General features: G+C 41.1%; 1 protein-coding gene across 3 annotated transcripts; it reads right to left on the reverse strand.

Annotated features, from left to right (window-relative positions):
- Positions 1-1,998: 1,998 nt before the first annotated feature.
- Positions 1,999-21,660, reverse strand: Rab9a (RAB9A, member RAS oncogene family). 3 transcript variants are annotated; one of them, XM_070040859.1, is made up of 4 exons: positions 21,546-21,660; positions 6,905-6,933; positions 5,153-5,230; positions 1,999-3,087 (listed from the first exon to the last, which is right to left on the reverse strand). In XM_070040859.1, the coding sequence occupies exon 4, from the start codon at positions 3,059-3,061 to the stop codon at positions 2,456-2,458; it is 606 nt and encodes a 201-aa protein (XP_069896960.1). In that variant the 5' UTR covers positions 3,062-3,087; positions 5,153-5,230; positions 6,905-6,933; positions 21,546-21,660; the 3' UTR covers positions 1,999-2,455. The 3 variants fall into 3 exon arrangements, with proteins under 3 accessions (XP_069896960.1, XP_069896961.1, XP_069896962.1); XM_070040860.1 differs by lacking the exon at positions 5,153-5,230; XM_070040861.1 differs by lacking the exons at positions 5,153-5,230; positions 6,905-6,933.
- Between the last annotated feature and the right edge of the window lie 345 nt (positions 21,661-22,005).

Genomic DNA, 22,005 nt, shown 5'->3' on the forward strand with positions numbered 1-22,005 from the left:
TCAGTGGGACCCAGGAGAGGTCTCTTCTATGATTTGACTGTAAAATAGTACATCTGTGGAAAAGCAAGTAATATAGCCAAATTTTTATGTGACACTTGAAGAGTGTTCAATACAAAAAGCTTTTGAGCAAGAAAATCTACGCTTTATCTCGTGTGCTTGTGTGAAGTTGCTATTATTTTACTCTATTTATTTGAAATCTTAAATAGATTATGTCCACGCTTGTGGTGACTTAATGTCTTTTTGTGTGTGCTGGTACTAGGGCCTGAACTTAGGGCATTGAGCTCTTAGCTTTTTTCCTTCAGGCTGGTGCTCTACCATTTTAGCTACACTTCTGCTTATGGTATTTTGCTGTTTAACTGGAGATAAGTCTCAAGGACTTTTCTGCCCTGACTGGCTTTGAACCATGATCCTCAGATCTCAGCCTCCTGAGAAGCTAGATTACAGGTATGAATCATGGGCAGCCACTTTTCAAGTGCTATTCAATACCCTTTGCCCACTTTTCATCCTGCTTCCCTATTGAAAGTCTACAAACTACTGTTAATCCATTAGACAGCTCAGATCACCTCCAGCTAGGTTCCAGAGCTTTGGGAACAGGAATGGTAATCATAATGGAGAAATCCCCAAGTGCTTTCAGACATGCTAATAGGAGAGCTGCAAACATGTAGTTACTGTTTATAACTTGCCCCACCCTCACTGAGCATATACTTCTAGCCAACCAGGAACAGCAGCATGTTACAGCAAGATTTAGGGGTGAACACCAGACTGTAGTGGCCTTTTCTCCATGTTTGTGAAGGTGAGATAGTTACTAGGCGTGTACACCATGTAAATTACCAGTAAAGTAGCAATTTTCTCATTTGGCTCTTTCATTGGAGTTCAAGGAAAGAGTCTAGCAGTGAATGGAACCTCAGGTAGATCTCATAGGACAGTGCTATTACAGACAGAGTTGGGTTTGCTTAGTCGGAGAAAACACTGAACCACAATAAGTGTCAACTGGAAAGCCAGGGCACTGAACATTGAAAATGCTAATCTGCCAAAACTTAGATGTGGTACGTAATGTCTCCCCAGATTCTGGAGCACAAGAGTGATGGGGTGAAATGAGTCATGAGAAAAATCAGGATGCACTGAACACATGCATGCCAGCACTACCCTTACACATTTATACTTGGTGTAGATAACGTCCACAAACATGGTTTTACCCTCTTTGTATAGCCGGGAATTTCCTAGGATACTTCAATGTCCAAAATCTGAATATGTAGATATTATCAGTCTCTGCTCTGCTCATACACCTACTCCAGCATTCTGTCACTTCACTTCCTGGTTGTCAGTCTAGGGCATTCCAGAAAATATAGCCAGTCCAGACCTTTCACTCAGTTACCTACTTTTGTCTGTTTTTTTCTACTTCACACTTTTACTGCCTTACAAGACTTTTCCCTCAGTAGTTTCCAATGAGTGGGACTGGGAGAAAAATGTATCATTACATCAAATTATTCAAATTCTACACTCCCTGCATGACAATTATCTCTTGTTCCCTACCTGGCATGGCCTTTAGTAACCCTGCAGCTCCACACACACAGTTGAGGGAGGGTCCCCGACCACATCAACTGCAGTGGAGGCTTTGATTTGCCTCTGGAGAATAGGACTCATTGGTGGCACAGCATATGAACCTGACTCCTGAATGACCAATTTGCTTTCAGTCTGGTCTTTGCAGTCACACCGATTATTTATGGGGTGCGGAGAAGAGGACCCGAAAGCATGTTCAATGATAGAGAAGATACTAAACACATACCTGAGCAAATCAAGTTGTCTTCATTTACCCTCTCACAAAGTACCATCTCTACTGTTTCCTCCAAGCTGTTAGGAAGGGGCTGAGTGCCTGTGTGGCACATGAACGAGGAACAATTGTGAGATCAATTCAAATGCAATGGAGAATAAACGGGAGAAGTAAAAAAAAATGCTCTGATATAAAATAAATATATAAAGCAATGCAACAGAAACACATTAGATTTTAATCTTTAATATTTATTGCTTTAGGAATTATTTCCCCGAACCAAGAATAGAATGCTAATTACATAAAAATATACACATATAAAAGTAGTTTTCCATTTTTCGGGGGGGGGGAAGGACACACAAGTATAACTTCCAGAATATCCAAGATTTTTGTTTGAAGTACAATTAAATTCATGGTCATTTCATTAGTGCTAACTTAACATGTTTAAATTAAAGAAACATCAGACAACCATTACAATTTCTAAGTGTAAGGTGCCATTACTGAGTAAATAGATTTCCCCAGAGTGGATGTGTCCCTTCTGCCACCAATTAATGAAGCAGCAATATACATTAGTTTAATTTTATTAGTAAATGAACACTGCTGCAAACGCTAATTCATTTAGCCACCCTCATGTTTACTGTGTGTAAACATGTGAGCTGGTTAGAATGCATGGACTATCTCTTACAATCAACAGCAAGATGAGTTTGGCTTAGGTTTTCGGTGGAGATTGATCGTGTCTGTCTGGATCAGATGATCTGACCTATCCTCGGTAGCTAGAACTCTTCGAACTGCCTCCTCAAAGGCTGCTGCCACATTGGTGGCATCTTTTGCACTGGTTTCGAAGTAAGGACAGTCGCCGTTTTCTCTGCACCAAGCTTGGGCTTCCTCTGTAGACACCTGCCGTTCGCTTATATCGATCTTGTTGCCCAAAATCACAAAAGGAAAACTTTCAGGCTCTTTTACATCTGCATAATATAGGAATTCTTTCTTCCAGTTGCTCAAGTTCTTGAAGCTCTGTGTATCATCCACACTAAAAGTGAGCAGGCAGCAGTCAGAACCTCTGTAAAATGGTGTCCTCAGGCTTCGGAACCGCTCCTGCCCAGCCGTGTCCCAGATCTGCATGGTAACAAAATGTCCATCCACCTCCAAATCTTTATTTAAAAATTCCACACCTATTGTGTGGAAGAGCTGGGCATCAAACTTATTAGTTACGTATCTGTTCATCAGAGAACTCTTCCCAACTCCACCATCTCCAAGGAGAATTACTTTAAAAAGTGAGGATTTTCCTGCCATTATTAATGATTTTTGACTTCAAAACCCTGGAACAGAAAAAGGTAGCATTACATCCTTTTACATCCAACACTCCTCTGCATGATTGTAGGGCTACTACCACTTAAGTAAAAAGAAAACATACAGCCTGGATTCCTCTTTGTAAAGGGAAGCCCTAACTAACAAGAATTGTCATTTACTGCTAGGTGTGAGGCAATCCTTTCCCATTGTGTCCTGGAAGAGCTAGAAGGGGCTTACTTTTCCCTTTCACAGGTCAACACTAGTACTGCGGCCAGGACCCCAGGCAAAATCTGACTTCCATCCCAACACTTAGAGATAATCCTGCCCAGCTGACTACAGGCCACTCTGCCTGTTAAAGGGACAAAAGTCCACAAGACTCCTTAACAATTCCCAATAGCCCTCTAATGCTGAGTTATGGATGGTGTTCATTGATGGTGCTCCTTGTGCTAGGGGTGTTCTCTACTACCTCTCCCTCTTCTTTCTCCAGACAAAGGAAATGTTAAGCAGAAAAGCCAGAGATTTCTAGAAGCTCACTGACTGGGGTATGAAATGAAATAAACCAACCACTGAGTAAATAGAGTTTCTCTTTATTAGGAGCACTATTTTAAGTTGCTAAAATGAGTGTCGGTAGCAATGGAATTTTTTAATATAATCTAGCATTCTGTATTCACAAAACTCCTTTGGGCAGCTCCAACTCTTAGCATATATGAGCCTGTACAGTTATGAATAGAATGAAAAAGACCTGGAAGGAAGATGTGCTACTACCCCTTTAAAGGAAGTCCAAGGACAAGATTCAACTTTCCTATACTCCAAGAACCAGCCTTGTGGGAGTGGAATCGCTGGTGCCTCTTGACAGCTGCTTCTAAGTGCCAACGAGAGCAATGCTCCTAATGAGAGTTTTTGTTCCATTTTTTATTATGGGACATTTCGAACGTACTGAAAAATATTCAAAACTTCTGAACTCCCATGAGCCCTAATTCCACCTTTATCAATTATCAGTGTATGCTAAATCCAGTTTCTTCCATAAAACCCTAACTCGTTTTTGTCCCCAGTTATTTTGAATCAAACTTTGTATCTATTTCATTACTAAACATTTTAAGTATGCTAAAATTTCTAGAGGAAAATAAACTTTAAAACAGAATTGTATACAATGATGGAAACACTCACTATGACAGTCATTACATGTGATCGATGGGAGGAACCAAATTTGCCCTTTTTTGGTGCTGGGGATTAAACACAGGGAAGGCCCTGTGCATAATTACACTTAATCTTCCAATGAGCTACACCTCAGCCTCATTTTTGTAATTTTAACTCATTTAAATATAGCCACACTTATATCAAAGGTGATGTTCTGTCAATGCCCTGACTACAGTAGTAAAAAGACCTCAACCTTCTTAATTTTCTAGCACAGGTAACAATTCCCTAAATTAGAACTTTTGTTTAATTTTTTTGAAATCTTGCTTAAATAACTACAACAAGAGATGACCAAAACAAAAAAGCAAACAAACTAGTTGTGCCACCTAACAAATGACTCAACATCAGACAAAATATGTAAATATATATAAATAAAATGGTAGGCACAAAGACTATAAAACAGCTGAAAAATTCTTATGACCCAGTCCTCATAGTGCATCAGTGTGTTTGTGATGATGCTGGTGTAAACCAGCCTCCCATGTTACGTGTCATGAAAAATACATCATGTGTAATTATATATACTTAGTTGCTGGTGTACAGTTTAGATGCTAGTAGTTACAAACAGCTACCAAATTAAGTTTTAAGAATCCCTTGAGATTTTATAAGTTAGAATTTTTAATAGGTCACTTTGATAATCACTTTTTCATAATAATGCAGGATTTCCTACTCTCTGTCATTATTCTGACCAAAGAAATTTGGGGTATGCAAACCCCACACACCAGGAAATAAGGAATAATCTTTATGGGTATGTCTGTCACTCATGGGGCCTGAACTCAGGACCTTGGCACTGTCCCTAAGCCTTTTTCGCTCAAGGCTAGCACTCTACCACTTTGAGCCACAGTGCCACTTTCCAGTTTTCAGGTGGTTAATTGGAGATAAGAGTCTCATGGACTTTCCTACCTGGGCTGGCTTTGAACCGCGATCCTCAGATCTCAGCCTCCTGAGTAGCTAGGATTTATAGTCATGAGCCACCAGCACCTGGCAGGAACAATTTTTAAAATATTTCCAATCTACAGTTTGGGAATCCCCCCACACATACCTTCCTATTTGTTAACATAATTATTATATACATTACTACCTCTTTGATTCTAACAAGTTATATACAAACGTACATGGTGGTGTAAGTACACAAATTTTTTTTGGGGGGGGGGTCGGGTCGTTGGGCCTGAACTCTGGGGCTGGGCGCTGTCCCTCAGCTCTTCAGCTCAAGGCTAGCGCTCTACCACTTGAGCCACAGCGCCACTCCTGGCTTTTTTTCTTTTTTCTTATGTGGTACTGAGGAATCAAACCCAGGGCCTCATGCATGCAAGGCAAGCGCTCTACAGACACTGAGCCACCTTCACAGCCCCACAAATTATTTTAATTTCCACTAATAAACATCTAACTAGCCAATTTCATTCAATCTATACATTAACAAAATCACAATGAGCATATGGACGTTAAAAATGTTCCTTTCTGAAATGCAAATAAAGACAACCCTGAGATACCACCTTACCCCAGTCAGAATGTCCCACATCCACAAATCAGCCAACGACAAATGCTGGAGGGGATGTGGAGAACGAGGAACACTATTACACTGCTGGTGGGAATGTACACTCATACAACCACTTTGGAAAGCAGTCTGGAGGGTCCTTAGAAAGCTAAAGATTGACCTCCCTTACGACCCAGTCATACCACTTCTAGGCATCTACCCTGAACAACAGGAACCAATATACAAGGACACGTGCACCTCCATGTTTATTGCAGCACTGTTCGCAATAGCTAGGATATGGAAACAACCTAGATGCCCCACCACAGATGAATGGATCCAAAAATTGTGGTATCTATACACAATGGAATATTATGCAGCCATTAGAAATGACAAAATAATGGCATTTGCAGGGAAATGGATGGAGCTAGAAGGAATCATGTTGAGCGAGGTAAGCCAAGAACGAAGAGACAAACAGTACATGGTCTCCCTGATAAGTGGATGATGAATCCAAAATGTTAGGTGATATGACAAAACTAACAGGACTTAAGAAACAAAGAACTCCCACTCATCTGGTTGAACCACTACTAAATATCCCCATGCTGCTGACCACATATATGGTATATAACATATGAGCACCGTTATATATTACAGACTGTGATAGACAATTTGCTCCAGGAAAGTTAGAATGAACTTGTGACTTTAAATGAGCATCATTATTCCACAATACTGTGAATTTCCGGAAATTAAGTAATCACTTAATCACAATCAAAAAAAAAAAAAAAAAAAAGAACCTTGGGGAAGGGAGGGAGGGAGGGGATGGTAGGGGGAAAACAATGGAGGGGGTAACAATGTTCAAGAGGAAGTGTACTCATTACCCCACTCATGTAACTGTAACCCTCTGTATAGTATCTTTACAATAAAAAAATTTTTTAAAAAATGTTCCTTTCTTATTCTCTAAAAAGAGAATTCCTTGAAATTTCTTCAAGTATTTAAATAAATCAAAGTATCTTACTATGTTATTCTAAAATTTTAACTAAAATGTAATATGAAATCTCTTAAATTCCAATTTGGAATGATTGTCCAAAGACAATAATCTCCACTATGGTTAAATATTACTTACATTATACAACTAAATTCAAGCAAGTCTGAAAAGAAAAAGATATACAGGTCCTAAACCTTACCTTAACAGCTCAGTTCAAGCATCATTAATCTGCAAAGAAAAAGAAAACAACAGAAAACTCACATTTGTGATATACATTTATTTTCACAATTTCGAGAGTAAGAATAAGAACTACGATGTGAAAGAAATACTTAACTTCTATTACCATCCAGATTCTTTTTTCTTCTTAGGTCCTGGATATTAAATCCCGGGCTTTTTTTACCCCTGCTAAGCAAAATGCTCTACCAGTTCATCCGTACTCACACAATCACCAGATTCTTTATTTCAACAAAAAGTATATCTGCTCACCATTTTTTACTGAGTTGCTCATACAGAGATACCTAAAAATTATATTAAGGAGAGAATAAAATAACCCGGGCACTGGTGCTCACACCTGTAATCCTAGCTACTCAGGAGGCTGAGATCTGAGAATCACGGTTCAAAGCCAGTCCAGGCAGGAAAGTCTGTGAGACTCTTATCTCCAATAAACTACCAGAAATCCAGAAGCAGCCCTGTGGCTCAAGTGTTAGCATGCTCTCCTTGAGCTGAAGAGCTGAGGCACAGCGCCCAGGCCCGGAGGTCAAGCCCCACGACCAACCAAAAAAAAAAAAAAAGAATAAAATAGAAGAAAAGCAATTTGGAAAGCTGTTGGGAAAGCTATTTCTTAGGAGGAGGAAGGGAGGGAGTTTGATAGAGGGGGTGAAATTGATTGGAATACAATGTGAACATGTGTGAACTAACATGAAATCCCTCCCCCACAATAACTGATATACACTAATCAAATATATAAAATAAAATTGAAACAAAACATAATACTTCATGAATTCTTCAAAACTTGCCCAGATTTTGAGTGGCTGAGAATAAGTCATATTCCATAGAATGAAATGGATCTCATACTCAAGGAAAAACAGAGGAACCATGCAGCAAGGGAGAGGTGGCAGCAATGTGGTACAAGGCAGGCTTCTGGGCATCCAGAGCAAAGGAAAACTTCTCTGAGTCACTAACAACCATCAGAAAGAAGAACTTGCTTCTGGCAAGTTCTAATGGACAGAGCACACTCCTGTAGGTGGTCAAGCTACTTAACAGCTTGAACAAGAGCAGCATTACCTACCTCGTAGAGTTTCTGGAAAGATTCACTCATATGACAGGACACAAGGGTTTCATTACAGTACCAGGCTCATTAAAGGAGGAAGGGAAATTCCTGAGAACTGAACACATGAAGCAATCTTTACTGGCAGTTTTACAGACAGGTTCTTTCTATGGCCATTAGTTTTACATTGAACTGTTTAGCTAAAGAGCTAGAGCCAGAACAAGTTACATGCGGTCTCTACATTAGATAGCCAAAGCATCAAATTCAGTGTGAAGGTTTCCCTGTGGTACCTATGTAGAACTGTGCTAAACTACAAGGACTCTTTCTCTAAGTTTCAACCCCACCCACCCATTTGTCACAGCCTCACGCTTGCAAGACAGATCTTCTACCACTTGAGGCACACCTCCACTTCTAGCTTTTTGCTGGTTAGCAAGATGACAAGTCCCTTGAATTTGTATGCCCTGGCTGGCTTAGAACCTTCATTTTCCTGAGTACCGAGAATTTTTGTATGAGCCACAGGTATCCAGCAAAATGTTGACTTTCAGAATTAAGGATAAAATAACAATAACAGCCAACACTGACTGAGCCCTGTTGCCATTTTATTCCTCATACATTTCTTACTAGTCTTACATCATACATGAAGATACAGACTCAAGGGAGGTGACATCAGTTATTGAAGATTACACAACCAGTGAAAGGTGGGAGTAAGATGTAAATGGGGAAGAATGATGCTAAAGCCCAAGTACTTAACCCACTGGGCTACTACAATCACTTCTGCTTTAGCTTTTGTTTCTATGAGTCTTACAGTTGTAAAAGCAGAGTGAAAAATAAATAGTTCCAGACAGCAATAGTCTTTTCAACTGTTTAAGAACTGAATAGGGATAAGTGATCTAGTCTGCCAATATAAGGAATCGGGTACATTTTGAGTATACTCCTGTTTTAGTAGAGCATAAGTAATTTAAAATGTTTTAAATGAAGGGTAAGTCAAATGTTTTCAACTTCTCCACAGAAGCCTAGAGCTCCATAGAACAGGTAGGAAAACAGTTTTTCAACATGGATTTAATGAGTGCTATCTATGAGCCAGACACTTAAGGATACAAACCACACACACATAGCCCTACTCTGAGTAAGAGTGACATAACACACAAAAACCACGTATGTCACACCCCAGTGGCAAGAATTAGAATCTAACTATTCATCCAAAGCCACAGAACTTAAAAATAGTGTCTGACCATCTCCCCCAGTGAGAAGCACAAAGTGCAAACTGAATTCCCTTAATTAGACCTAGATTTTGCACACCACTATCTCATCGAACTATGTGGGAAGACCTACTTTGCATACAACGTGATCCTGTAAACAGAAACCAATTGTTTCACCTGCCAACACCAAAGGGAAACTGGGTTGTGTTACACTGTGCTAATGAGAGACTGTACATAGGTTACCAGTGTGATGTGTCTCAATGATTGTGCTAGCCACACAGTGACCTTAGGACCCAGACCTCACCGACGGAAGAGAGGGGAATTTGACCAAGCAAAGCTCAGCAGCAAGAGGGAAGAAATCAGAAGACAGGAGCATGATGGGCTAGTCCAGATCCCGTAGAATTATGGTTGCAAGTGAATGAGGGAAGGTAAACGAGGAATATTTGTTAAAATCAGAACGATAGATTTTTGTCAAGGTTTGCTACTGTCTTGTCTTTTTTATTTTATATTTTTCAGGGTTCTTTTGGTGGATGAAAAAATTCTGGAATTAGCAGAGATGGTTGTACAAGTTGGTGACTGAAAAACCACTGGACAGTATACTTCAAAATGGTGATTGTGGTATGTGAGAATATATTCATACACATATACATTCACATGCACATATACATGCTATACATACAGAGATACCCTGAGAACTAGAAATTCTACCCTAGAACTGGATTTATATAATTAAAGCTACAAATGATCTCCTTACTCCTTTAGTGGCATCCAAATTCTTTTTTCTGACAGGGCCATTTAGATATTTATAACATCATTCATGGGCCATGTAAACTTATCAACATGGGCAGGCAGTGGAGGGAATCAATGAAAAGCATTCAAGTCTTCCCCGCTTCATATACCAATGTTTCCACGGACCGAGCTTTCCCACCCTGGAATTTCTTTATACAAACAATAGATAGATATACTACCTTAATAGTATGACTTGGGTTGTTTCTTCTACTTTTGGCTACTGTGAGTTATGTAGCTATGAATATTCCCATAAAAGTTTTTACATTAATGTGTGCCAACATGTAGCACCCACACAGCAGAACACCCATCTAAATGGTAAGTTGGATAAGCAGGTCACTGGCAAGAAAGAAAATGAAACAAGTTTTCAACAGCTTCTCCAACTCCAAAGACAAAGAAAAAGCCTTTTAAGTCTCTCTTCTCCTAACACTATTTTCTCAACATTTCAATTATGTGCTTGTGTGTCTCATGTTCAATTGCTTACAAATAGTTTCTCAGTAGCACCCTTTCCTTTGGCCTTCTCTGACTTGTAGATACCAAAGCCCACAACGAAATAAAACAGAGTGCAGAATATAAAAGCGTCAGGATCAAGAAGATACTTAGTTAATATGAATGTAGTCACTAAACATTTGGTACTGGCTATAGATCTCACTGCCTCCATTTTCTTACAGGTATCTAAATCAACTTACTTCATTATTATTACATAGGATTTTGAACATGGCATTCAAAGAGCTAGGCAACCTTAGCTTTAAATCTGTTCCAATTGTATCCCTACAATTCAACACCCCTACCCAAACCTATCTCTGGATTTGCTGATCATGTGTCTTTGCTTGGGCTATGACATCCCTTTCCTAATCAGATAGCTGTAAAAATCTAAGCCATAAGCCAGGCGACGGTGGCTCACACCTGTAATCCTACATACTGAGGAGGCTGAGATCTGAGAATCGAGGTTCAAAGCCAGCCTGGGCAGGAATGTCCGTGAGACTCTTGTCTCACCACCAGAAAATTAACCACCAGAAAACCGGAAGTGGCACTGTGACTCAAGTGTGGAACACTTGCCTTGAACTGAAGAACTCGGGTAGAGTGCCCAGGCCTAGAGTTCAAGACCCATGACCAACAACAACAACAACAAATCCAAGCCATAAAGAAGCCAAGTTCCAATCATTTGGTGCAAGAAGCCTTCAATGGCTACCCCAGAACCTAATCTTTGTTTTCTTAGCACTCACTGTCATTCCCACTTCTGTTATATACTCTCATTTGTTTATATGCTCTATTCACTTTCAGTTACATATGTTATCTGTTTCCCAAATACAGCTCAGTTTCCTGAGAGGGACACACATAACACCTAATGACCCTTTTTGTCTCATGGAGCTTGTACAATTCTCTGCATAGTGAGGGGCAAATAAATGCTAAAATAAATCCCTTCCTCTTTTATTCTTTTTCTATTATTGTATTGTACTTTCTGTATGTATACTTGTTTCTCTATCAGTTCTTTCTCCATTCTATTTTTGAGATCTACTAAAATACATGAGTGGGAACAAAAAAATTGATTCTTATTTGTAAGCTTTAAAATAAGTATTAAAATAAGTATTATTGATTGACTGCAACAGGGAGCTGGCAAACATTAAAAAATCATGTTCCTCTAATGGTCTGCCAAAGGGAGATGGCCTCCTTTGTGAACTCCTTTTTCAGACTACAGACTTGCAAACTCCATTAAGCTCTTGCCTGGTTTCCATTTCCAACATTTTAAGTTGAATATTTCACTCCTACTTTAAAATTACAGAGATTGTTCTTCTCTCAAATTCGTAAGTGCCTTTGCAGTCACCTTGAATGTACTTGTCACCATTCCATTTAATTTCATAGTTAAACGGAGGTTCAAAGTCAGCATGATGGCAGGCACAAGCCTGTAATCCCTATGGGGGGACTGAGTTCAAGGCCGGCCTGGGCTACATGATGAGACTCTGTCTCAAACCAAAACACACAAACTGAAAATAAAAATTTAACCAGGCACTAGGCCTGTAATCCTAGCAACTCAGAAGGCTGAGATCTAAGGATCGCAGTTTAAAGCCAGCCCAGGCAGAAAATCCCATGAGACTCTTATCTCCAATTAACTTCCAAAAAACAGTTCAAGGATAGTGCCCAGGCCCTGTGTTCAAGCCCCAGGACTGATGCAGGCATGTGCACACACTACGCATGTGTGCGCACACACATACACACAGAAGGAAAGGGAAAAAGGGCAAGGAAGAAAAATCTTGGTATTCAAACAAACCAAGCAAAGAAAAGCATGAATAATCTCAAAATTCTTCCTAGATTTGCTTGAGCTGTTTTTATTTCCTTGTATCTTCATTCAGGTGTGCCTCAGCTTAAAGAGTTCCACTGTTGCTTTCTAAAGTCTTCCTGATTGTCCCACTGAATGCGACCAAAAACCAAGAAAGGGAAGCTATTAAGTCAAATGTATACTAGCTAGCTGTACAGCAAAAACAAAACAATAACAAAGCACAATTAAGAAAAACTACAGGTGGGGGGGCGGGGGGGAGGCTGGGAAGGGATGTGAAGGGTAAACAAAGGAGGAGGCTGCAATGCTTGGTAAGAAATGTACGCATTATCCTGCCCATGTAATTGTAACCCCTCTGTACAGTATGTTCACAAAAAATAAAAATTGCAATGAAAAAAAAAAAAGAAAAACTACAGGGATTGGGATGCTGCTCAGTGGTAGAGTGCTTGCCTAGCATGCATAAAGTCCTTGGTTCCAGTCTTCAGTATCAAATATACAGAAAAAAAAAAAACAGAAGTAGCACTGTGGCTCAAGTGGTAGACTGCTAGCAATGAGCAAGAGAAGCTCAGGGACAGTGTCCAGGCCCTAAGTTCAAGCCCCAGCCCCAGGACTGGCAAAAAAAAAAAAAAAAAAAAAAAAAAAAAAAAAACTACAGTAGGAACAGACCACTTTGGAGGTAAAATAGTCAACCATTCAGCATTACCTAACGGCTAGGAAAGGGAGAGATGTTGGGTAGTACAGACCTATAATGTGGTAGTTCACAATTGAGCTTAAGAGAATCAGACGTGGAATCAGGATGACTGTGTGGATTGAAGCTTGTATGCTTAAGCTTTCCTCTAGAAAGACTAAAAAGAGGCTGTGTCAGATTTTTTTGCAGGGGGGCAGCACTAGGGCTTGAACTCAGGGCCTTTCTTGTTCATTATGGCTGGTGTTCCACCATTTCAACCTTCCAGCCTATCATTTTGCTAGTTAATAAAGATGGAGCCTCACAAACTATTATGCTCTATCTGGCTTGGAAACTTCATCCTCCTGAATAACTAGGGTTACAGGTGTGAGCCACCAGCACCTGGCTGCATAAGATTGGAACCACCCACACTTCCAATGATCAATTCATGTATCATTTCTATATCACAAGTGATATTTGTACATCACATAATACTTTTCATCATTATTCAGCATCAATATGTCCCCTTGTTTTCCTTCCCCATGGAACTTGGTTACACTACACTTTGACCACAAACTGTGACAGTTCAGTAAACAGCCTTACTCACAGGAAACTACTAATCTCAGGAAGTGAAGGTGCTTTATTTGATTTAAGGGCCAGGCATAAATCTATGTGTAATAAAGGACTTAAGATGGTTGTTGACAATAAAATAGTGGAGAAAACGTAAGGCTGTACCTTGAAAGATGAATTTAACAAAGAAATACAAGAAGTCAAGATAGGAACACTGAGAAGCCAGTGTAGTAGCTTGCACCTATAATCCCAGCACTCTGGAAGCTAAAGCAGTATTCCAAATTTGAAGCCATCCTGGCTAGATAGCTAGACCCTGTTTCAAGAAAAAAAGAAAAGAATACTGTGAATTATGGCTAGGTAGTTCAGAAAGAAAATTTATTAAAGGAATGAATTGGACCATATATACTAGAAAATCTATTCAAGCAACAAAACATAAACCAAATCCGATTGTTGATGTACAGGTTCTGCTATCACTTAAGGAATGTGATTATTACACCTCTCTTCAAGTTAGATAAGCAAGTAAGTACCTTTAATTTAGATCAGACACGGAGCTGAAAAACTTGTATTCAAAAGTAGGGATTTCCTATTACCTATTGTCTTGCTGGCTCAAATAATAAATGCTAGGGTTATAGTGATATCAGCAGCCAATAGTTACAGAATGTCTACTAAGTATCTAGCATGCAGCACCTTAAAATCACTTCCAAGTTGGACACTATAACCAATGATTTACAGGTTGTAAGTTCACGAAGATTAAATAACTTCCCTGGATCTAATTAAACCGGGAGGCCAAAAGTTAGTTATGTTCATTCCCATCAAATGACAGAAAAAGACTAACAAATGAATGCCCACAAAGGTCACCAACAAGGAACAACTGCAGATTCAAGTCAGCAACAAACCTAAGCTGGAAAACAAATGGGTCAGTCCAGTAGAGACAGCAAAGACTCGAAGAAACCCAATGCTAGAAGAAACAACTGAATTGGAGATTCCACCACAGAACTGAAAAAGAGCTAAACAGTTCACAAGCACTTCTTTGAGACCATAAAGAGGGTTAGGGCTGAAAGCTGGAGCAGTTTCCAAAAGGATGACCACCCCCCATCTTGCCATACCAGAAGCCCTTAAGTTCACATGCAGCAGAAAATGGGAGAGAAAACAGGAAGGAAAGTAGGGTTGGTAGGGATGCAGGGGCAGTTTGCATAGGAAACCTTATCTGGGGTCCTTTGCCCCTGTTCCCTTCAGCTCAGCAACCAAAATGTCAGCATGGGAAACCTGATCTGCGGTTCCCTTCTTTTGCCCCTGTTCTCTTCAGCTCAGCAACCAAAATGTCAGCATCCTCAGACTGCACCCATTAACTAGGGAGGAGCCCAAGGGAAAAGCTCACTGACATGGAAAGGAGAGGGGGAGGGAATTAAAAAGCTGGTTAAATGGACTTTCCTGCTCAGGTTGGCTTCAAACTGCGATCCTCAGATCTCAGCCTCCTGAGTAGCTTGGACTACAAGCATGAGCCACCCGTGAGTGTGCAGCTAACAAATCAGCTTTGATGCTTTATTCCCTTACCATGGAACCTAGCAGTCCATAAACCATCATGGAAAAAACCAGCTTCTAATCCTGTGGTTCTGAAACTGTGCTGAGGTGCCCCCAAAGCATTATGGCAAACTCACAGGGGCAGGGCAGGCTATTTTAAAATTTTTGATGAAAATAGAGATACTCTGAAGAACACCATGCTCCAGGGAGTTCACAATTTCAACAGTAGGTTGCACACATTCCCTTTAATGACATCATTTATTTATGAAACTGGGCTTCCTCGAGGATAGCTGTGATAAAAATCAAGTGCTATGCATAAATTGAATGCAGAATAGGACAGTGGCAGCCATTTGCTCCAAAACAACTATTTTCCAAATTTAATTTAAGAATACTACAACTCATTCCAGAGGATATTTTGCATTCACTTATGTGTGGGGTCATCTAGCAGCTTTTCTGTTTGGATTTTCAACTACATCCTGTGTTTTCAATTATGTTCACCTGGCCAAATACGCCAGCATGAACCTGAATGAGGTAAACTACAGAAGTCCTATAGCTGTAAACGGTAACTCAATAATTTATTTTTTCCTTCCTTCCTTCCTTGCTTCCTTTCCTTCCTTCCTCCCTTCCTTCCTTTCCTTCCTTTCCTTCCTTTCCTTCCTTTCCTTCCTTCCTTCCTTCCTTCCTTCCTTCCTTCCTTCCTTCCTTCCTTCCTTCCTTCCTTCCTTCCTTCCTTCCTTCCTTCCTTTCCTTCCTTCCTTCCTGTTTCTTTTCTGGTGGGTTGTGGGGCTTAAACTCAGGACCTGGGTGCTGTCCTGAATGCTTTTTGCTCAAGGCTAGCTCTCTAACACTTTGAGCCCACCTCCACTCCTGGTTTTCTAGTGGTTAATTGGAAATAAGAGTCTCAAAGACTTTCCTTCTTGGGCTGGCTTTGAACTGCTATCCTTGGATCTCAGCCTCCTGAGTAGCTAGGATTATAGGTGTGAGCACCAGAACCCAGTTTAATCCAATGATTTCTACCTTACTGGGGAGTAAACCCTGAGCTCTGCACAAGCTAACCAAGCACTCTACTTACTAGTAAGCTACAGCCCCAAACCTGACTTTTAAATTTTTTTTGAACTTAGAATCATCTGAGCGCTCTTATCCATCAGTTTTACATAGCAAGTTCTAGAAACAAATCTGTAAGGTTTCTTTAACACTGATAACACATGCACTCTTCTAAAAACCTTCTGGAAGTTACCTTAGTTACTGTAACCCCAAACTTAATCCAATTCAAGAGAACTTGGAATTAAAACAGCTCAGCTCCTTTATACTCTTCTACAGTCTTTCCTTCATGCTTAAAGAATATGGTCATGAAATGAATGTACGGAGTTTTTCTATATTGTTTCTCCATCCCCTGTCAAACAACAGCATATATTTATAACACATCAGACCTAAGACAAAAGAGGAATTGTGTCCACAGAATGTGAAGCCTGGACTGTGGGCTTCATTTCTCAATTTCGTTTTCCAAAAAAATACTCCTCTACTCCTATAGACGGAGCTGTTACCTTACTAGTATTAACCACATCTGGCCATCCTTTCTATGTTCATGATCAGCAACATTTAAGCCCCAACTCCCTATGGTCAAAAGTTAACAAAAATGGAAAAATCCAGAATGTGGAAATACCAGATCATGACTTTACAACATATACAACATCAAGAGTCACACTGGGAAACAGATTTTCCCTCCAAATTATCTAAGCAGCCCAGGCAAACTTAAGCTCCTGGACAGCTGTAAATCTGGGCTCTCTATCCCTCTACCTACACATGGAGGTGGTTCCTCGGTCTCCATCCTCAGCTATCAAGGCCTTCTATTAGCCCAACTTCCCACCAAACTCCCAGAGGTGTTTTTTTTTCTTGGTGAGTTCACTTCAACCCCTCCCTGCAAAATCCTTAATAAATGGTCTCTGTATGACCTACTTAGTCACAAGCTCTATTTTCTTAGGCTAGGTTTTGACTAACAAATTTATTATCTAGATAGCTTTCAGGTTTGACGCATTGTCCAAACATCCGCCCCTAATATGCTGATTTCCCCTTGCTGCTTAACCAACAAATTGTGAGGGACAAAATTTACTGTCCCTATATGGTGCCAAAACTCTTATTGAGACTATGATATACAACCATCTTCTCATTTTACAAAGAAAGAAATGTGGTGATCTAACTTGGCCAAAGCAGCAAAACAACTAAAGATTGAGCAAGAGTCCTCTGGCATCAATTCCTCTTGACCTTTCCCACATAAAACATATGCTTTTTGTTAGGTCCCATGTGACAGCAATCCTTTCCAGGTGTGTAATTCAGCATACTCACTCCTGCTCATCATAGTGGAAAACTGATAAGAGGCAGAGAGCTGGGCATTGGTGGCTCACGCCTATCATCCTAGTTACTCAGGAGGCTGAGATCTGAGGATGGTGGTACAAAGCCAGCCCGGGCAGGAAAGTCCAAGAGACTCTTATCTCCAATTAACCACCAGAAAACCGGAAGTGACACTGTGGCTCAAGTGGTAGAATGCTCACCTTAAGCTGAAGGGCTGAGGGACAGTGTCCAGGTCCAGAGTTCAAGCCCCACAACTGACAAAAAAATTTTTTTTACAAAGAGGCAGATAAATTCCCTCTTAACAAAGAAGATACTGGGCTTGAGTTGAAAACTAAAGCTACCATCAAAAGATGCTCTATTAACTACGTGAGTTAACACTTCCCAGGAATGAATGTCTAAAGAGAGCCAATCTTTTCGATTTCTCTCAACCAACCACTCCTGAAGTTTACCTAACAGTTATAACTGGCATCCGAATGAAGCGGTACATTTTTTTTTCAAATGCCTGGTCTTAGGCATGGAATAAACAGGCTGGAAGACACCAAAAAGAAAATTATGTAAAAGCTATTTTTAAAATTGCATCATTTATTTTTTTTTCTTGATTTCAAAGATACAATACATGCATATGTATTGTCTACTGAAGCTAAATTTAATGAAGAATTGTATGCTCAACTAGAATAGATTCTTGAGTTAGGAAGATTGCAAATGAAGATCCCGTCTAAAAAATAAAAAGAAAAATAAGGTCAGGCACACTGATAGCTCATGACTGTAATCCAAGCTACTCAGGAGGCCTGAGATCTGAGGATGGTGGTTTGAAGCCAGCCCAGGCAAGAAAGTCCATGAGACTCTTACCTCCAAAACATCAGAAGTGGAGCTGTGGTTCAAGTGGTAGAGTACTAGCCTAGAGCAAAAAAGCTCAGAGACAGTGCCCAGGCCCTGAGTTCAAGCCCCAGGACCAGCACCAAAAAAGGCTTTTTTCTGTATTTGGTTCTTGTAAATGGTCACAAAGGGTCAACTGTACGAAGTTATGAAGAATCTATCAACTTTTCCCCATTTCACCTTAGTCTGCCCACAGTAAATTTCAAGACACAGGTATTTCTGTGCTAGGTGTGGAGGTGTTTTGTTTTCTTTGGGGGGGGCGGGGCTTGAACTCTAGGCCTGGGCACTGTCCCTGAGCTCTTCAGCTCAAGGCTAGCACTCTACTACTTGAGCCATAGTCCACTTCTGGCTTTTTCTATGTATGTGGTACTGAGGAATCGAACCTGGGGTTTCAATGCATGCTAGGCAAGCACTCTACCACTAGGCCACATTTCCAGCTCCTGTTTTGTTTTCTTAATGAACCCCTGACCTCTGTTCTTGAGTAGTCCAGGCAATAAATTCTGGATGATGTCAGAACCTGATGACAGTGATTAGAATGTAAGCTTCAGGAAGGTTGAGGCTCCCTCTACCCTACCATTCTTGTGGCATCTTTCTATCAGGTGCTCAAAAATTGTTTGTAGACAATTGGGATAATGGGGAAATGGAATCCACTAAATACACAGATGTGGCTCCCATTACTCTCTCATCTTTGTGTGTGTGCTAGTATTGGAGCTTGAAAAAGTCCCTTGGCTTTTTCCACTCAAGGCTGGAGCCCCACCATTTAAGCCACAGACTCTTCCAGCTTTTTGCTGGTTAACTTGAGGAAGCTGTCTCAGAGACTTTTACGTTCTGGCTGGCTTCTGTGATTCTCAGATCCCAGTCTTCAAGGATTACAGATGTGAGCCACCAGTACCCAACTAACTACTCCATCTTTCCAATCGTTATGCCTCTTAATGGAGAGAATTTCTCCCGTTTGCTTTTATAATAATAAAATTACTTTCCTAACTAGTAAAATGACAATAAACTTGAAGAACTACAGAAACAGTTGAAATGTGAGCCCTGGTTTCTCAAACCCAATACTAGCAACATTTTAGGCCAAATAACTCATTGGAAGGAGGGACAGTCTCATAGGCAATGGGATGTTTATCCCTTCCAGCCTAAAGGAAGTAGAGACCAACAGCACCTCCCCTGCCCACCCCAGGTGGGGGAGGGAGCAAAACTGTCCCCTAGTTGAGAATTACAACTAATATCACCTGCTTTGAAGACCTGCTGTCTTACTGCATGTGTGTGACCTTGGGAAAGTCTTAACCTTCCTGCCTTCTAATGAATTCCTCATCTGTAAAATGGAGCTATTAGCACAGCAACTCAATGAGAATAAAACATTATATTAATGCAATCCTAATACAAGTAGGGTTAAATGGTAAGAAATCAAATAAGTCTAAAAAAATAATTTCTAGCTGGGTGCCAGTGGCTTACACCTGTAATCCTAGCTATTCAGGAGCCTGAGATCTGAGGATTGCAATTCTAAGCCAGTCCTGGCAGCAAAGTGCATGATACCATCTTCAGTTAACCACCAAAAAGCTGAAAGTGGAGCTGTGGCTCAACTGGTAGAGCACTATTCTTGAGCAAAACAGCTCAGAGTTAGTGCCCAAGTCCTGAGTTCAAGTCCCAGGACTGGCACAAAAAAATTAATTGCTAGCTGGGCGCTAGATCTCAGGAGGCTGAGATATGAGGATGGTGGTTCAAAGCCAGCCCAGGCAGGAAAGTCCGTGAGACTCTTATCTCCAATAAAAAGCTCCAGAAATCTAGGAAGTGGCGCTCTGGTTCAAGTGGTAGAATGCTAGACTTGAGCTAGAGCTGAGGGACAGCGCCCAGGCTCAGAGTTCAAGCCTCACAACCGTCCAAAAAAAATTAATTTCTAGAACAAAGGAACTTCCTTTCAGGCTTTCCAAATACAGTAGTGTGTATGGAAGTAGCTGAGGCAGAGAAATAAAAAAGAAGTTGGAAATATTTCCCTGGTCTCCAAGAAAAGGCTATTTTATTTAGGTTTTGCCAGTCTAATGTAACCTTCCACCTAATGATAAACTAAAAATTCTGATATTACGGAAAGTGTCCAAAATAAACCAACCCCAAACTACAAATGTTCTTAGTATAAGCAAGGGAGTTTTACCACAATGGACACAAAACTACTGAAATCACCAGATTGCCACAATTAGATATGAAAGTCTAAGAGGCATTCTACAGAACTAGTGACTAACTTCAATATGAGCTTCTAAAAGACAAACTAAAAGGAGACTTCTTAAAAGTTCCTGAGAGCTGGGGATTTGGCTCAGTGGATGAACACTTCAAGTCCAAGACCCCAAGTTCAGTCCTCAGCACCAGGAAAAAAAAATCCTAAGTAAATAGCTCCGAATTTCTTTCAACTCTTGGCACCCCAGACAGCTTCTGAGATTATAGACCAAGTTGGGATTTTCCACTAGTGGTGAAAGAGAGAAGACAAAGACATTCAAAGAAAAAAAAAAGATTAAATTCTATCGATTTTAGAGTCTGAAATCGTATGGAAAAAAAAATCAGTGGTCACGTGCCAATTTGGAAACTTTAGCAAAGTTATTCCTCAAAAAACTATGATCACGGGATGTGTCATCGCTTAAAAATATATCTCCACCAACCATTTGGTCAGCACTTAAAATTCTCATCTTGCCTTTCTGCTTACTAAGTTGGAAGAAAGAAAGGAATGCAATTTTGAAACCTTAGCCAGTGTCTGCATCAGATACTGCCCTAAACCGCCTGCATCCCCCTAGAAGTGGCTTTACATTCCAAGCTCTTCACCGGCCAGGTCACAAGATGTTGAGCAAACTTTCAGCTAGGTAGCATGTGAGAGGTCACCAAAATCGACCGGAGCGCGTTTGCTTTCCCTGCATTAGTCATTCGGGAGTAGGGTTTGGTCTGGAGCGTGCAGGTATGCGTCCCCTCCCAGGGTGGTTAAAGGAAAGGCTGGTGTAGAACCAGGTCGTTGCATTAGCTGTCCCTGTGGGTGTCTTTATCCAGCCTCTTCCTCCCTTCAATAGTGTTTTCCTTTTCTCTTTTTTTCCCTGGTGTGTGCGTGTGTGTGTTCTCCTTCCGCGGGAGGGAGGGCCCGGTAGGTCCCGAGAAGGAGCCCCGGGTCAACAAAGCACGCCCCACCCCCTGCAGCTGAAGGCCCGCGCTAGCCCAGCGCGCCCAAAGCCCCGCCGCCCAAGCCCGGGCCGCGCTCGTCTCCACCAAGGGTTCCAAGCTCGGCCCCGAAGGGAGTCTCGAGCTTGGCTCACCTCTCAGCCCCAAGGAAGACGCCCCGGGAGCGACTGGCTTGCTCACCTGGGTGTGATGAAGGAGAAAGACCGCCGGAGCCTCGGCGCGTAGAAGAGAGCCGCAGCACTACCGCGCTACAGCTACAGTGGTTCCCGTCCAGGGCAGAGGGAACAACATGGCGACCGGCCGGGGCGGGGCCTTGAGAGGCGGGACTTGGAGGTGAGATCTGGAAGCCAGGCCCTAGGATCGGTCAGGCCAGGAAAAGTAGGAAGGAGGAAGATAGCGGCCAGGAAGGCGGGGCCTGGAAGACCAGGGTCCACCCCACCTCAGCCCCGGACTTTCTACTATCTTGGTTCGGTTGCAGTTTTCTTACTTGTTAAACATTCCTGTTGTGCTCTCGCCAAGCTCCAGCAGCAGGGACTCAAAATTATTTTTTAAAGTTTAGGCAAAGTGAAAATAAACATCTGATGAAAACAATCACAGGATGGTATTACAATAATAAAAACAACTATACAAACGCATAAAC

Source organism: Dipodomys merriami, unplaced genomic scaffold, assembly GCF_024711535.1.
Source record: "Dipodomys merriami isolate MVZ:Mamm:240054 unplaced genomic scaffold, mDipMer1.0.p SCAF_3, whole genome shotgun sequence".
NCBI classification, from domain to species: Eukaryota; Metazoa; Chordata; class Mammalia; order Rodentia; family Heteromyidae; genus Dipodomys; species Dipodomys merriami.

Bases quoted from the DNA above. Each gene is read 5' to 3' on its own strand.
- Rab9a (XM_070040861.1), bottom strand. From the start codon at position 3,061: ATGGCAGGAAAATCCTCACTTTTTAAAGTAATTCTCCTTGGAGATGGT.